At 40.7% G+C, this 18,606-nt stretch overlaps 1 protein-coding gene and 1 long non-coding RNA gene across 2 annotated transcripts in view; one reads left to right on the top strand and one right to left on the bottom strand.

Moving 5' to 3' along the window:
* The window catches only part of LOC125092203 (uncharacterized), a 296,189-nt gene that overhangs the window by 34,702 nt on the left and 242,881 nt on the right, over positions 1-18,606 (top strand). The gene's annotated exons all lie outside the window — the stretch shown is intronic.
* On the bottom strand, positions 14,670-15,118 carry LOC125092202 (60S ribosomal protein L35a-like). Its single transcript, XM_047716567.1, has one exon. The coding sequence runs from the start codon at positions 15,049-15,051 to the stop codon at positions 14,719-14,721; it is 333 nt and encodes a 110-aa protein (XP_047572523.1). The 5' UTR covers positions 15,052-15,118; the 3' UTR covers positions 14,670-14,718.

Here is an 18,606-nt window from a genome sequence, read left to right as displayed (position 1 = left end):
AATACCTTTTAACAGTATAAAGATTAGAAAATGTTACTTTTATACCATGTTACATATCAATTCTATCTCCATAAAGATAGAAAGAAAACTAAAAAGGGAAAATTTTATTTTATTGCTTTTTAAATAAGATGATTTTAATTTAGTGCTTATAAAGCGGAAGCATATATGTGTCAACTTTTTTTTTTTTAAGATTTTATTTATTCATTTGACAAAGAGAGATCACAAGTAGGCAGAGAGGCAGGCAGAGAGAGAGGAAGAAGCAGGCTTCTGAGCAGAGAGCCCGATGCGGGGCTCGATCCCAGGACCCCGAGATCACGACCCGAGCCGAAGGCAGCGGCTCAACCCGCTGAGCCACCCAGGCGCCCCTATGTGTCAACTTTTTAAGATCAGTTCTTTTTCTAGTGATGGGTAGTTGGTAGACAATATCTTTTTTTAAACAATATTATTGACTATATTTTCTGCGTCATCTCCATGACTTATTTATTGGACAGCTGGCAGTTTGTACCCTTCACCCATTTTGCCTATCCCCCTAGCCCCTTAATTTAGCATAATACCCTCCCACCTCTGTCCATATTGTACAAATGGAAAGATTTCATTCTTTTTTGTGACTGGGTAATATTTCACTACGTGTATGTATACATACCGTATCTTTTCTATCCATTCCTCTGTTGAAGGACACTTAGGTGGTTTCCATGTCTTGGCTGCAATAAAGCTACAATAAAAATAGTGCATATATCTTTTCAAATTAAGGTTTCATTTTCTTTGGGTAAATACCCAGAAGTGGAATTCCTGGATCGTGTGGCATTTCTATTTTTAATTTTTTAAAAAATATTTTATTTATTTATTTGACAGACAGAGATCACTAGTAGGCAGAGAGGCTGGCAGAGAGAAGAGGGGGAAGCAGGCTCCCCACTGAGCAGAGAGCCCGATGCGGGGCTCGATCCCAGGACCCTGGGATCATGACCTGAACTGAAGGCAGAGGCTTTAACCCACTAAGCCACCCAGGCATTCTTCTATTTTTTAAATTTTTTTCAAGATTTTATTTATTTATTTGACAGAGAGAGAGATAGCGAGAGCGCAAGAGAAGGGAACACAAGCAGGGGGAGCGGGAGACGGAGAAGCAGGCTTTCCGTATCTTCGTCCTGCAGGGCTATCCTTAGCCTTGTCCACTTCAGGAACACTTTTGTAAAAGATTGATTTATTTATTTGAGAGAGACAGAGAGTGTGTGATGTGTGTGGGGGGGTAGGGGCAGAGGGCGAGAATCTCAAGCAGACTCTCCACTGAGCACAGAGCAGGACTTGGGGCTTGTTCTCATGACCCTGAGATGGTGAGCAGAAATCAAGATTTGCACGGTTAACTGACTGAGCCACCCAGGTGCCCCAACATTTTTTTTTTAAAACATCCTTGTCTATTTTAAAAAGCAGAGGGGGAGGGTCAAGGACTTAGTGCTTCCAAACAGGGCTTTGTCCTCAAGACCCCTAGAAATCTCTCTGGGTTATCTACCCCAGGGCTGTGCTCCTGGGCTCCTGTTTGCTGATTCTCAGTGAAGAATGCCTCTTCCTACTTTCTCCTTGGCTTTCCATAGCCGAACCCTTGCCACTTCCCTGATTTTCCCCCTTTTATCTGACGATCTTGCTCCCAAAGTCTGGCCAGCATCATTTCAAGTATTGCCCAGGCTTTTGCTCGCTCCCACAGGGCAAGTTTGCATCCTCTGCCCTTTTCCTGGCGAGACACAGGAACCACTTTTCTTTGGTTTCCACCTCATGGCTTTCTACTGCCCTCCTCTGGGCCTTAATTGCCAGTGCAATCCCGCCTCGGGCTTTGAATTTTTTTCCCATTACATTTTTTTAATTAAAAAAATAATATATGCACCTTATAAAAATCTCAAGCCACACAGAGGTATTTCAGCATTCCTTTATCCCGTCGGTTCTTCTGACCCCCTAGAAAACTGTTCGAAATATTCCTTACTCATGGCCTGCCAAGATGCCTGAAATCTTCATCTTTATTTTTAATTGCATTTTAAAATTGCATGAGGAATATATTAGTCTATTCTCATTATGAAAAATAAAAAATACAGAAATATGCAGAATGAAAAAGTATAGAGTCCTTTCCTATCCCACTTTTTTGCCATTCTAGAGATAATAACTCAAAGTTTCAGGTGTGTCGCTCAGGTCTTTTTCTTTTTTTTTTTTTTTAAAGATTTATTTATTTATTTATTTGACAGAGAGAAAGATCACAAGTAGGCAGAGAGGCAGGCGGGGGGGGGAGGGGGAAGCAGGCTCCCTGCTGAGCAGAGAGCCCGATGCGGGGCTCCATCCCAGGACCCTGAGATCATGACCTGAGCCGAAGGCAGAGGCTTAACCCACTGAGCCACCCAGGCGCCCGCTCAGGTCTTTTTCTACACATTTACATACATATCATACACATAATGCACACACACATACTAAACATAAATGGATCATTCAGTAAGTATTGTTTTTTAGGGTTTTAAAATTTACACAACTCTTTGTACCCCATGTTCACAGCAGCATTATTCACAATAACCAAAAGGTAGAAACAACCCAAATGTTCATCAACAGATGAATAGGTAAAGAAAATGTGGCAAATGTGGCATATGCATACAGTGGGATACTAGTCACCCCACTGACCGCTTTCCCTCCTCCATCCTATTCTGCTCTCCACATCTGCCATCTGCCTTCATTTCAGGTCATGATTCCAGGGTCCTGGGATGGAGCCCTTCATTGGGCTTCTTGCTTAGCAGGAAGCCTGCTTCTCCCTCTCCCACTTCCCCTGCTTGTGTTCCCTCTTTCACTGTCTCTCTCTCTCTCTGTCAAATAAGTAAATAAAATCTTAAAAAAAAGAAAAGAAAAGAAGATGGACCCCTCACTGGGGCAGAGATCCACTTAAAAAAAAAAAAGCAATAAACCCCCCAAACAGTCTGGTGCTGGTGTGTGTCCTTTCGGTTCCTTTTTTGTGCATTCACATACATTACAGCGTGGAGGTCTGGAGCTAGCCTGAGTTAATAGGGACTTCTGAATGGGGACTGCACTGAGTGTGAAGTTAAGAGTATAACAGATAATACCTGTGATATAACAAGCAGAAAGCAGGGACTGGAGGGAATTTGGGGATGGGGGCCAGAAAGGACAGCAGAGGAGCCCAAGAAAGGAAAGTGAAGGGCTGCCAGTCAAATCTGGCATTCACCTTTATGGGGAAAAAAATAGAGGAGATACAAGGAAATAGATTGAAGCATAGTAATAAAGGAGAATTTAATACACTACTCTCATTACAAGACAAATCAAATAGGCACGAAATTATTAAGGAGGTAGAAACCACAAACAGCATAACAGAATCTGTCATATATATATATATATATATATATATATATATATATATATATATATATATGGAACTTCGCACCCCCTCTTTTTTTCTTGCAGCATGATGACATTTTTTTTTTATCTGCTTTGAACAGGGAATCCATTATTTTGGAAAAGTACTTTTCTACCCGTCGATCTAGTCCTAATAAGGTCCAGCAATCATAACATTCCTCCCTTCAAGCCCTAAGGGTGGGCATGTGGCCTAGGCTAGACCAGTAATAGTTTTCTATTTCTGGCTGTAGTGATTGGTTGTGGTTGGCCATGTGACCCAGAAGAGGCCAATCAGAGGTCTTTACCCAGTTTTTTCAAACACCTAGGATGTGAATTCAAGGTTGCCTGTGCCATGGCCCTTGTTGATCAGAGTTAGCTCATTTGAAAGAATAAAACTGTCATAAAGAGAAACATCAACATGAATGATGGAATTGTCCAAGGAAAGTCACGATTCCGGTTGCTCCCGAGGCCACAGCATCCCTGCCTTTTTGGTGGTTTGATTATATGTATCCATATAGTCCCTTTTTTATTTTGCTGATTGGAATTGGGCTTATGTCATGTGCGACCACAAGATTTTGAACTAATACAAGTTGGTGTGGTGTGTGTGTAAATAATAGGAGGATACCACAAGGAGCCCAGAGCTATAAATTCAGATCAGTAGGCCAAAGGCAGGCCCAACATGCTTGGTCTCAGGACAGTAGCCTCCCGCTACCCCTCTGCAGCACAGGACAAGCTACTGAGTTAGAATGAGACTGAGGCCAGTGTTCACTGGAATTTCAAATTCCTCCTACCAGTAGTGACCAGCACACTTCCTCCTTAAAGACTTGAGCTTTTCAGAAAAGAATGCTGTTATCAGCGTTGCCTCCTTATGCCCTTGTGCTTACCAATGAGACTTTCCCGCCAGTGCAAATGCATGTGTGTTCTCTCCTGCACACACTCACAACATGTGTCCAAATGTGTGCCCCCAAGTGCCTTCACAAGCACACACATAAATATACGATACCTCAGGTGAGAATTTGTAGGAAGGATCTGTAGGACTGGAAATCATGTTTGTTTATTTTTTGATCTCCTATGCCTGTTAATGTGCCCCAGTTAGTACCACATATAGGGTGGAAAGCAATTTTGATCTCAACCGCCTGTCCAATTGCAATTTATTCCATCACAGACATTAATGAAATTTGCATTAGGTTGTTTTCTAGAAGGTCTTGAACATCCTCAAAAGGAGATCTGGACAGTCCAGCATCCTTTTAGCTGTTCTTTGCCTGTTCTGCCATCGTGTGGGCAAGAAACACAAATGCTATGGAGTTAAAGATCCAACTTTCATTTGAAAAGAGTTCTCATGATTAGAGTTATTTTTCCCTTCAGGGGTGGAGGAGAAGGGGGAAGGACTACTGGGAGAAAAGAGGAGTCCCAGATCAAGGAAGATTGCCTGCTTTCGCGGAATCTTTACAACCAGTTCAGGCTGGAGGGTTTGCTTATCTGAACGCAGCGGCTCTCTGAGGAGTTAGCACTTAGTGCTACCAAGTGCCAGGCAGAGAATTCCTGTGGTAGTCTTCCCAGTGGCCGGCTGGGTAGGCTCTATCACTGCATTATTTTCATCTTTCAGATGAGCCTGGTGAGGCTCGGAATGACTGAGTAGCATGCCCTGGTTCCCAAAGCTAGTAAGTAGCAGAGCCAGGATGTTTTGAACATAAAGGGGAGGGAAATATAAAATAAAAAGTTTTATTAGGACCTTACATACAAAGGATTATAGGTGATGTATCTATCAACTGTGAAGTTAAATAATAATATGAATGCTCATGAATCCACTGACTTCAGAAAAGAATATCATCAATGTCATCGAGGTTCCTTGGATGTCCTTATGCTCCTGCCTCCCTGCCCGTCGATCCTGATTTGTTTTCATTTCCTTGAATTTTGTTAACATTTTGTCTCCAGAAGTAAGTGTCCCTAGTTTTGCTTAATTCTGAAATGCATAAAAATGGAAAGATATTTTACATTTCCTCTGTGCCATCCTTTATTCACTCACGATTGCTTTGACTTACATCTTTGTTGCTGTATGTATTTGTAGTTCTTTTTTTCCACGGATGTTTAGCCTCTATTAAGTAATGTACCAGGAAGTACTCATCCATTCTCTTATTAGAGGACACTCAGCTTGTTTTCCAGCTTTCCGCTGTTATATGCAATGTTGCTATAAATGTCCGTGTACCTGACTCTTGGTGCATGTGTATAAGAGGTCCTCTAGGGAATATACCCGGAGGAGAATGGGTGCATGATAGGAAATGTAAATATTCATTTTTTACATGATAATCTAAAATTCTTTTTTCTAAGGTGCTTATATTAAATTTACAGTCCCACCAGAGCGTGTGAAAGTTCCCATTGGTGCAAATCTTTGCTATCATTTGAAGTTGCCAGAACTTTAAATTTTGACCAAATTAGTGGGGGTAAAATGGTATGCCTGTGTGATTTCTAGGAGTTTGTAAAATTTGTATGTTTTCAAGTTTAGTGGCATGAAGCTGGATCACTGGATGAGGCAAAGAGATAGCTTTCTAGACAGAGGGAACTACTTAGTAAAACATCTTTGTCTATTCAAGTTGCTGTAACAAAATACCATAGACTGGGTGGCTTTAAAAAAAATAAATTTATATATCACAGTTGTGTGGGCTGGAAGTCCAAGATCAGAGTGCCACCATGGTTGGGTGAGGGTCCTCTCATTGTGTCCTCACATGGCAGAAGGGACTAGGGGTCTGGAAGGTCACTAATCCCATTTATGAGGGCTCCAGCCTCATGACCTAATAAGCTCCCAAAGTTCCACCTCCCAACACCATCATATTGTGCATTAGGATTTCAGCATATGAACTTTGGGGAAACATAAACATTTAGAAAATAGCAGAAAGGAGTCTCAGGGAAGAGGTTGGTACATTTACAGAACAGAAAAAAAGTCACTAAGATGGAGAATAATGAGTTTGATCCTGCCTTTTTGGCTAACCTCTCGGTACTTAACATCTTGCCTGACTTGACTTGTGGAATCTACCAGAACTCACCTATCAGTCCCGATCTCTTCCGAGCAGCTCTCAATTATTGCATCATATAATATGGTGAAATTGCGTTTTAACTTTAACCAAACTGGGTTTTATGCTTCTTATCTTTTATCAGATAGCTTTAACATTTTGGATGAACTTCCAGAAATTTATTTCAAAATATCTTTCTTCTCATTCCATCACTAGTTCATTGCCAATTCTTCTTTGATCATCAGGCAACTTTTTATTTATTTGTTTTTAAATTTTCTTTCTTTTTAAAAAAGATTTTATTTATTATTTGACAGAGAGAGACATAGCGAGAGAGGGAACACAACCAGGGGGAGTGGGAGAGAGAGAAGCAGGCTTCCCGTTGAGCAGGGAGCCCAATGCGGGGCTCCATCCCAGGACCCTGGAATCATGACCTGAGCCGAAGGCAGACGCTTAACAACTGAACCACCCAGGTGCCCCTAAATTTTATTTCTTTTTTTTTTTAAGATTTTATTTATTTATTTGACAGAGAGAGAGAGAGAACACAAGTAGGCAGAGAGGCAGGCAGAGAGACAGGAGGAAGCAGGCTCCCTGCTGAGCAGAGAGCCCGATGCGGGACTCGATCCCAGGACTCCGAGATCATGACCTGAGCCGAAGGCAGCGGCTTAACCCACTGAGCCACCCAGGCGCCCCATGTTTCTAAGTAATCTCTACACCCAGTGTGGGGCTCGAACTCTCGACACAGAGATCAAGATTTACAAGCTCTACTGAATGAGCCAGCCAAGCACCCCTGATTATCAAGCAAGTTTAAAATTGATTTTTGAAATCCATGTGAACTATCACATGGAGTTCTGAAAGATATGTTAGAATGAATTTTGGGGGCCTTATTTTTGAACTAAAAATTATCTTTCATTTCTTTGGCCTAGAACAGGGAGAGGTCCTGTAAACTCAGCAGTTGTGCATTTTGGTTATCTTTGTTCTTTGGGAGATTGAGATGCTGGTCAAGGGAGTCTGATGGTCTAGCTCAGGTTTTCCCTTTGAATTACAACATATAGACATAAAAAACAGAACCCAAGATAAGGATTTTAATGATCATGAGCTAAGTGATGTTTGCCTTTGGTTCTTTATGGTAGCTAGATTCCGATGATGGCCCTCAATGAACGGCAGTGTCTAGTGTTCATGTCCTTGTGAAATCCCAGCCACATTGGCCTGTGACTGGTGCTAACCAGTAGAATGCTGTGGAAAGGATACTGTGTTGGTTCTAGACCCAGTCTTTTTTTTTTTCATTCAATATTTTCTCCAGCTCTATTGAGATATACTTGACATGTAACACTGTGTAACTTTAAGGGGTACAATGTGATGAATTTGATATATACATATATTGTAAAATGATTATTGCAAAATAAGATTACTTAACACAGCCATCACCCCACATAGTTACCTTTTGTGTATTTGTGGTGAGAACCTTTAAGATTTACTCTCTTAGCAACTCTCTAGTATACAGTAAAATATTGTTAACTATAGTCACCAGGTTTTGTACCTTAGATGTCCAGAATTTATTCATGGTATAACTGGAGGTTTGTGCTCTTTGACCACTTTCACCCATTTCCCCCACCCCCACTCCTGCCCCTGGAAACCACAAATCTACTCTGTTTCTAAGAGTTTTTTTTTAATTCCTCACGTAAGTGAGAGCATATCGTATTTTCCTTTTTCTGTCTGACTTATTTCATTTATCATAATCCCCTCAAGGTCCATCCATAATGTCACAAAGGGCAGGTTTTCCTTTTTTTATGACTGAGTGATGTTCCATCCCTTTTCTCCCTTTCTTTCTCTCTCTCACTCTGTTTCTCTCCCTTGCTCTCTCTACTCTCTTCATCCATTCATCTGCCAGTGGATGCTTAGGTTGTTTCCATGTCTTGATTATTGTAAATAATACTGCAATGAATATGTGGGTATAGATATTTCTTAGAGATGGTAATTTCATTTCCTGTGGATATATTCCCAGAAGTGCGATTGCTGGACCATATGGTGGTTTTATTTTTAATTTTTTAAAAATTTTTTTAAAGATTTTATTTATTTATTTGACAGAGAGATCACAAGTAGGCAGAGAGAGGGAGGGAAGCAGGCTCCCCGCTGAGCAGAGAGCCCGATGTGGGGCTCGATCTCAGTACCCTGAGATCATGACCTGAGCTGAAGGCAGAGTCTTAACCCACTGAGCCGCCCAGGTGCCCCTATTTTTAATTTTTTTTGAAGAACGTCCATATTGTTTACCATGGTGGCTGTATCAGTATACATTCCCACCAACAGTGCATGAAGGCTCGCTTTTCTCCACAGCCTCTCCAGGAATCATTGACTCATTATCTCTGGTCTTTTTGATAAACTAGCCATTTTGACAGGCGTGAGATGGTATCTCATTGTGGTTCTAATTTGCATTTCCCTGGTGTTTAGTGATATTGATCATGTCTTCATGTATTTGTTGGCCATTTGTATATCTTCTTTGGGAAAATATCTGTTCAGCTTCTTTGCCCATTGTTAAATGTGATTATTTTTTGCTACTTTGTTGTATGAGTGCCTTATGAATTTGGGATATTAACTCTTATCAGATAGATAGTTTGCAAATATTTTCTCCCATGCCTTAGGTTGTCTTTTCATTTCATTGATTGTTTCTTTTGCTGTACAGAAGTTTTTAGTTTGATGTCTCACTTGGTGATTTTTCCTTTTGTTGCTTGTTATTTTGGTGGCATATCCAGAAAATCATTACCAAGACTAATGTCAAAGAGTTTTGTCCCTGTGTTTTCTTCTAGGAGTTTTGTTTCAGGTCTTACCTTTAAATCTTTAACCCATTTCTAGCTAATTTTTCTGCCTACTGTAAGATAGGGGACAGACCCAGGTTTTTTTTTTTTTTAAGATTTTATTTATTTGAGAGAGAGAGGGAGAGAGTGTGAGCACATGAGCAGGGAGAGGGGCAGAGGGAGAAGCAGACTCCCTGCTGAGCAGGGAGCCTGATGTGGGGCTTGATCCCATGACCCTGGGATTATGACCTGAGCCGAAGGCTCACACTTAACCGAATTAGCCACCCAGGTGCTGCCAGACCCAGATTTTAAGAGGACCGGCCGTTTCTGCTTCCTGTCTTGTAAGTCTCAGCTTGGGGAACTCTAAGCCAACATGTAAAATATCTAGCTACCCTTCTGTAGAGACCATGTGGAGAGGTCATGGGGAGGGGAGAGACCCTGAGATCAAATGGAAAGACAAAGCAGTCCAGTTTTATCAGGTCCCAGATGACTCCAGCCCCCGTCATCACGTGACTGCAGCTGCACGAGAGCTCCAAAGTGAGATCGGCAGAACTTCACGTGGAACCATGATAGACAATGAATGGTGATTATTTAGAGCTACTTCGTTTCTGAGTGGTTTGTTATGTCAACAAAACAGCAATCAGTATGTAAAAGTCTGGACCCAATTCCAGTGTGTATGTATCTTGGTTGGGGGACAAGGAGTGTTCCCACACCACCAAGCAATTCTTGGTAGCAGCTGGGTGTCCTACAGTTCAACACAATTCTGAGACTATCCGCTCAGAGAGAGTGTCAGATTCCCCAGGTAAAGGGTTGATTCCTTCAAGACTGCCCCCCACCACCAGTTTTAACTTCACGAACTTGAGTTTGCTTCTTGGTTAGTCACACGTAGAAACTATACCCGGTGGATTGGTCGCACAAGGGAAACTTGATTGGCAGCAAATAAGGAGATCACGGGGGATAACTTCCATAGCCATGACTCCCTGAGCAAGGGTGAATGGGTTCCTTTAATTTAGGCTTAGAATGAATATTGAGATAGGGGAGCCTTGTCGCCGTATGCAGAGGTGGGCATAAGGTGGCGCATGAGCCTTAAGGAAACGTACCTAGACATACATTGTATGTTATGTAAATGAGGCTGTGCTCGTCCCTGGGCTGAGATCTTAGTATTATAATGAGTTGAAGGTAACTGCCAGTCACTCCATGGCCCATCTGTGCAGGCATGAGTTGGAGTTAGGTTTAAACTGAACTGGGTGTTCTGGGCTGACTGGAATTCTTCATCAGGCTATCATTATTGCTTGAGGGTAATTTCAGTTTACATCACAGGGCGCTTTGCCTACTGGGTCTTTCATCTGAGTTAAGAGATAAACTGGAAAGAAGAGCTGGAGGAAAAATGTGGGACAAAGGTCAGTAGTTACAAACAGGTTAGCAGTAAAGGTCAGGTCCTGGGGTCTACCTGGTGACACAGTCACGAGTACAGATTATTACCAGTACTTCTGATCGATTGGCTACAAGTCAGAGGTTCCCACAACTCCTTCCTTGAGTTTGATTAATTTGCTAGTGTGGCTCCCAGAACTCAGACAAACATTTTACTTACTAGATCACTAGTTTATTTTAGTTTTTTTTTAAGTAGGCTCCATCCCCAATGTGGGGCTTGAACTCACAACCTTGAGACTGAAAGTTGAAGGCTCTTCTGACTGAGCCAAACAGACAGCCCAAGATCACCAGTTTTAAAATGATACCAGTACAGCCAGATGGAGAAGATGCGTAGGATAAGGTATGGGGAAAGGGCACAGAGCTTCCAAGCATGCCACTTCTCCCAGATCTCCACATAATTCATCATCCCAGAAACTCTCTGAACCCCGTCCTTTTGGACTTTTATGGAAACTTCAGTGTGTCGGCCCAATTGATTAAATCATTGGCTGTTGTCAATCGAACTCAGTCTCAAGCCCCTCTCCTCTTCCTGAAGGCTGGGGAAGTAGGACTGAAAGTTCTGACACTCTGATCACTTGCTTAGTTCCCCTGGACAACCAGTCCCCACCCTTAAGTGCTGTCCCAAAGTCAACTCATTGGCCTAAATACAGTTGTAGTGGAAAGGGGAGTTATGAATTATAAAACATCCATCTCTTCCTTATGCTCTGAAGCTATTTCAGGAACTGAGGACAAGAGACCAAATGTTATGACAAAAGATGGTCCCATTGCTCTTATTATTTAGGAAATTCCAGGGGTTTGGGGAACTGTGAGTCAGGAATTGTGGACGAAGACCAAATTTATATGAGAAATATATTTTGGCCATCTGAATGACCAAATATATATTTCTTATAAACCACTATATTACAGTATGTGAAAGTGGAGTGCTGACATAACAAAAATTGGAAACATGTGGCAGCAGGGAAAAGCTGAGATGGCCTTGTAGAAACTGTTAGTGAAGGCTGAAGGAAACATTTATTTTTGAGATTTCTTAGCCAAGATGTAAGAAGTCTACCCTGCTGGAAAGACTGACTACCTGAAATAGAGAGACGGAAAAAGGCCCAAACTTTCTAGCTGGGCCTTCAAAATGACCGCAGCTCAGGTACTTGCTATCTAACCACAGTCAAGTCAGAAACCTCAAGTGAGACCAGCAAAAGAAATGCTCAGCTGAGCCAAGTTCACTCCCAGAACATGTGAGGTAATAATAAAATAGTTACCGTTTTAAGTCATTAAGTTTTAGGGTTGTTTGCTATACAAAACAGGTAGCTGAAACTCCTCTTCTGGCTTCTGGCCTTCATCGTTCATCTACTCCTCTAAACAAAATGAACTCATGCTGTCATATATATTTTCAGGACCCATAGCCATTAAAGTACCTCTATATAAAATAAGAAATAAATGAAAAAGCAAATAAATCAAGATAAAAAATAAAATAAATGAAAAATAAGAAAATAAAAAAATAGTAATTCAGAATATTAAAAAAAAATTAAAGGCTTTGGCAGTGCTGCAGATAATCATTAAGGTCTAGGTTGTGGAGTCAGATGGCCCTCACAATGAATTCCTGCTTAAAACTTTGATAGGTCATTTAAGCATTTTGTGACTTTAATCTGTTAATCTGTCAAATGAAGTGTCAAGTGACAAAAATAATACAATTTAGTAATGAGTTTGATCTTGTTTATTTTTTTCCTTTATTTTTTAAATTTTTAAATTATTTTTAAAATTTAAATTCAGTTGATTAACATGTAGTGTATTATTTGTTTTAGGTGTAGTGTTCAGTAACTCATCAGTTGCGTATAATACCCAGTGCTCATTACGTCCCGTGCCCTCCTTAACACCCATCATCCAGTTACCCCACCCCCACCCTCCTCTTTCCCAGCAACCCTCAGTTTGTTTCCTATGATTAAGAGTCTCTTATACTTTGTCTTCCTCTCTGATTTTGTCGTATTTTATTTTTCCCTCCCTTCCCCTATGCTTCTCTGTTTCGTTTCTTAAATTCCACATATGAGTGAAATCATATAATTGCCTTTCTTTGATTGACTTATTTCATTCAGCATAGTACCCTCTAATTCCATCCACATCACTGCAGATGGCAAAATTTCATTTTTTGATGGCTGAGAAATACTCTGTGTGTAGATCGATAAATAGATAGATTGATAGATATACCACATCTTCTTTATCCAGTCATCTGTCACTGGACATCTGGGCTCTTTCCATAGCTTAGCTATTGTTGACATTGGTGATATAAACAATGGGGTACAGTTGCCCCTTGATGTTCTTTATTTCAGGGCAAACAATTCATGGGTTGGGGGAGTACAGGGCCTCACAAGCAGTGGAGCACTCTTCCCCAGGGATTTTGGGCAAGAGTGAGTTTTATAGAACATTAGAAGAGGCAACGTGGGAACAGCATGATTACCTTGGGATTTCCTGGTAAGGCTAGCAGGTCCTGTTTTATAGGGTAAGGTGAACTAGCTAAAGTTGAGTTGGAAGATCGTGCTTGGTGAATGTTAGGTTCTGGACAGTGAGGCATTCCCCATATGTGTGGGCTGACTTAGGTTTAGATTTATGATGTGGGCTAGACCACTGGGCAGCATCCATTTTGTGGGTCCTGATATACAAATTTCCTTTCTTAGGACAAAGTGGTACCTATCTCTTCCCAAGTTTCTTATGCAGACAAACAACCATAAACATCCTGATTACTTTAAAGCTATAGAAATAGGAGCGCCTGGGTGGCTCAGTGGTTAAGTGTCCAGCTCTTGATTTCAGCTCAGGTCATGAGCTCAAGGTCATGAGATTGCGCCCCACATCAGGCTCCATGCTGGATGTCGAGCCTGCTTGGGATTCTCTCTCCCTCTCCCTCTGCCCCTCCCCACTTCCATATCTGCTCTCTTTCTATCTAAAAAAATAAATAAATAAAGTCATAGGAATACATGTCATTTTGAAAAGCTATAATTCATTAATTAATTTTTTGGTTTCAGAAGTAGAATTTAGTGATTCATCACTTACATATAACACCCAGTGCTCATCACAGCACGTGACATCCTTAATGCCTGACACCCATCTAGCCCAGCCCCCACCCACATCCCCTCCAGCAACCATTAGTTTGTTCTCTGTAGTTAAGAGTCTCTTTTGGGGGCGCCTGGGTGGCTCAGTGGGTTAGGCCGCTGCCTTCGGCTCAGGTCGTGATCTCGGGGTCCTGGGATCGAGTCCCGCGTCGGGCTCTCTGCTCAGCAGGGAGCCTGCTTCCCTTCCTCTCTCTCTGCCTACTTGTGATCTCTGTCTGTCAAATAAATAAATAAAATCTTTTAATAAAAAAAAAAAAAAAAAAGAGTCTCTTTTGGTTTGTCTTTCTCTCTCTGTTTTTTTTTTTTTTTGAAGATTTTATTTATTTATTTATTTGACAGAGAGAGAGAGACAGTGAGAGCAGGAACACAAGCAGGGGGAGTGGGAGAGGGAGAAGCAGGCTTCCCACCAAGCAGGGAGCCTGATGTGGGGCTCAGTCCCAAGACCCTGGGATCATGACCCGAGCCAAAGGCAGACACTTAATGACTGATCCACCCAGGTGCCCTCTCTCTCTCTGTTTTTATTTGATTTTATTTTTCCTTCCCTTCCCCAATGTTCATCTGTTTTTTTCTTAAATTCCACATATGAGTGAAATCATATGGTATTTGTCTTTCTTTGACTGGCTTATTTCATTTAGCATAAAATGCTCTGGTTCCATCCACATTCTTGCTAATGGCACAATATCATTCTTTTTGATGGCTGGGTAATATTCCATTATATATATATATACACACACACCACATCTTCTTTAAAGATTCATCAGTTGATTGACATTGCGCTCTTTTCATAATTTGACTATTGTTGATAGTGCTGCTATAAACATTGGGGTGCATGTGCCCCTTTAAATCAGTATTTTTGTATCCTTTGGATAAATACCTAGTAGTACAATTGCTGGGTCATAGGGTAGTTCTATTTTTTACTTTTTGAGGAACCTCCATACTATTTCCAGAGTGGCTGCACCATTTTGCATATAGGAATTTTTTTTTTTTTTTTTTTTACAAATCTACACCTTTATTTACTTTTCATTAAATTTAAATCCTTGAGGGGTACAGCATCACACGGATTCTGTGGCCAATGGCTTTAGCAGGAAGGTTGCTTCGGAATTTGGCACGAACCATGCCGCTGTTTCCATGAGCACGAGTTACTTTTCCCCAGATTACTCTGGTTTTGTTTGGTTTGCCACCAGGAGTCACTGTGTTGTTCTTTGCTTTGTACACGTAAGCACATCTCTTGCCTAGATAGAATTCCGTTTCATCTCGAGCATATACACCTTCGATTTTAAGAAGAGCTGTGTGCTCCCTCTGGTTGCAGAGACCCCGCTTATAGCCAGCAAAAATGGCCTTGGACCACAGCCTTCCAGACATTATTCGGCGTTTTAGGGGAGTCCTGTTCCCAGCAGGCCTCTACAGGCCCCAAGATGGCGGAAAAAGACAGGAATTTATTTTTATTAGATAATTGGCAATTAGTCAAACTAGCCTCTGGTGAAAACTGAAAATTACTCAACCTACCCTCTCTCTGAATCCCAGTTTACATACAACTTGCAAGAATGCTTGCTATTCATTATCTACTCAAAACAAGCAGGTTATGGTCTGAAGAGTCACCATTGACTTGTTGTACTGTTATCGATCTATCTCCTACAGTCTTTGGCTTTTGTCCTTGCCTCAGACACTGCCTGTCATTTGGGAAACTGCTTCCCATTCAGCTCCAGGCCATCACCCTCAAGTATTTTATACACCTGGTCACTCATCTGTCACTAGCTAAGACAATTTTTTTGATATTTGTCGATCTTCAAGGAACTCCCCAGTTGCACTCTTGAGAGAGTGAGGGGGAGGGCCAGAGGGGGAGAGAAAGGGACAAGCCGACTCTGTGCTGAGTGTAGAGCCTGATGCGGGGCTTGATCCCATGACCCTGAGATCATGTCCTGAGCCAAAATCCAGAGTCAGATGCTTAACTGACTGAGCACTCTGGTGCCCCAGAAACCTACTTTAAATATAAAGACACAAATAGGTTAAAAGCAAAAGGAGGAAATAAGATATGCCATGATAACACTAGACAAATGAAAGCTGGAATGGTTATATTAATATCAAAGTAGATTTAGGACCAAAGAATATTACCAAAGGTGAATGAAGTTGCTTTGTAATCATAAAAGGGTCAGTTCGTCAAGAGGAAACAATAGTCCAAACATTTATGTGCCTAAAACCAGAGCTCCAAACGTATGAAGCAATGCCAGGGGAACAGCAAAGAGAAATAAAATTATAGTGGGAAATTGTAGTTCTTCTTCAATTATTGATAGAAGAATCAGGTGGAAAATCAGGAAGCATGTAGAGGAATTAAGCAACACTATTGAGCCAACTTGTCCTAACTGCCATTTATAGAAGATTCTACCCAACCACAACAGAGTAGACATTCTTTTCAAGTGTCCACGAAACATACATAGAACATACATACATAGAACATACACTATATCATAAAATAAAGTCTTAATAAATTTAAAAGGATTTAAACCATGCTGTTTTACAATAATGGGATTAAATTAGAGATCAATAACAAAAATGTATCTTGAAAATCCTCCATATATTTGGGAGCTAAATAACACATTTCTAAATAATCCATGGGTCGAAATGAGATAACAGAAGAGAAATGGGAAAGTATTCTGAAAAGAATGAAAATGAAGATACAGCATACCAGAATTTGTAGGATGCTACTAAAAGGTGGTGCTTGCGGAAATTTGTAGCCCTAAATGCCTATGTTAGAGAAGGAGAATGGTCTCAAGTCAATGACCTCAGCTTCTATCATAAGAAACTAGAAAAAGGAGAGCAAATTAAACTCAGCATAAGCAGAGGAAGGAAACAATGGAGATCAGAGCAGATATAAATGAAATGTGAAACAATAACAAAACAATAGAGGAAAAGTCAATGAAACCAGATGCTGTTGATTCTTGGAGAAAATTATTAAAATTGATAAACCACTAGCCAGACTTATTAGAAAAAAAGAGAGAAGACACAAATGACCAATAACAGGAATGAGAAAAGTTCTATCACTACACATTCCACAGATACTAAAAGGATAATAAAGAACCATTACAAACAAATGTATGTGCATAAATTCAACAACTTGGAAACACGCAAATAACCAAAGCTTCAACAATTATTAGACTGAAGCCTTTAAGAAGTTACTCAAGTGGCTAAGCATTGGTTTCTTTGTAAAATGGTGGGGTTGTTGAGGAGTAAATGAAGTTCTTAGCTGCTATCATCATCATCATTCTGAATTCAGAATTCTACCGCAAAAGAAGATCTGGATGCAACTGAGAAGAAATCATGTGACTCACAATCAGCCTCTTTAGGAGCAGTTTGATTTGGTAAACCATTCTCTTGGGACTCTGATCTTATTCAGTCTTCTCTTTCTACCTAAAAAATTTTCCTGCTCACTTGAGGGTTCTTACTGGTGCTTTGTGCATTAAAAACCTGATTAATCACATCAATAAATTGTGCTGATAAAAAGCTTTGTCGTGGGACGCCTGGGTGGCTCAGTTGGTTGGACGACTGTCTTCGGCTCAGGTCATGATCCCGGGGTTCCAGGATTGAGTCCCACATCGGGCTCCCAGTTCCATGGGGAGTCTGCTTCTCCCTCTGACCTTCTCCTTGCTCATGTCTTCTCACTGTCTCTCTCCAAATAAATAAATAAAATCTTAAAAAAAAAAAAAAAAAGCTTTGTCGTCTAAGCAACTGGAAATTTCAGTAATTCAGAATGCCCAGGGAAAAATAATCTTTAAAGCATTCTGTATACATTCCTGGAACCTAGAGTGGTAATTAAAATTCAAAACATTTTGCTAACCTGTGACTCAAAGTGTAATTTAAGACAATACTAACCAAATGATCAGGTGTGGGTTTGTTTGCCTGCTGTGTATTCTTTTTTCATCTGAGGTTCCTTAGCTGAACATTGAACACAGAAATGTTTGAGTGACTATTTCCTCAATTTCTCCCGAGGGGAAATGACTCCCGAGGAGAAGTGACTAATACCATTATAGATGCATAGGAGAAAAGTGAGTTCATTGCATAGGATGGATGTCTTAGGGCTCAGGGATTAATTTTCTTGCAGCACTCCAGTTGAAAACTGTTCATTTACAGAAATGAGACACCATCCACCAACCTTACAGGGATGCTCTGGGGATTATCAAGATAAAGTCTGAAACTCATGAGAAGCAAACTTAATGCTGTGCTCTAAGATAATGTCAAGTTTTTGATTCATTATGATTAGACTGAAAGTTTAAAAAATGTTTATTTTGGGGAGCACTTGGGTGGCTCAGTTGGCTAAGCATTTGACTCCTGATTTCAACCTCAGGTCATGATCTCAGGGTCATGGGATTGAGCCCCGCATCTGGCTCCATGCTCGGTGCAGATGCTTCTCCCTCTTCCTCTGCCCCTCCCCAGTTCATGGGTGCAAGCTCTCTCTCTCTTTCAAAAAAGAAAAAGTTTATTTTATTTTTTTTAAAGGTCCCTCTTTTTTTTTTTAAAGATTTTATTTATTTATATGGCAGACAGAGATCACAAGCAGGCAGAGAGGCAGGCAGAGAGAGAGGAGGAAGCAGGCTCCCCACTGAGCAGAAAGCCCGATGTGGGGTTCAATCCCAGGACCCTGGGATTATGACCTGGGCTGAAGGCAGAGGCTTTAACCCACTGAGCCACCCAGGCGCCCCGAGAAAGTTTCTTTTTTTGAATAAAGAAGCTATGTTCATGATTTTATTTATTTTATTTACTTTTGAAATAATTTGTTTATTGTAAGGATTTGTTTAATGGTTCTACATTGTTTTTATCTCTCAAAATTAAAAATCTTCTTCTCCTTGATAGAGATGGCACTGAGTCTTTATTTATTTATTTATTTATTTATTTTTAATTTATTTTTTATTTTTTTTAAGATTT

This window comes from Lutra lutra, chromosome X (assembly GCF_902655055.1).
Source record: "Lutra lutra chromosome X, mLutLut1.2, whole genome shotgun sequence".
NCBI lineage: Eukaryota > Metazoa > Chordata > Mammalia > Carnivora > Mustelidae > Lutra > Lutra lutra.
Note: the sequence above shows the minus strand (reverse complement) of the source record. Positions and strands in the feature narration are given on the sequence as shown.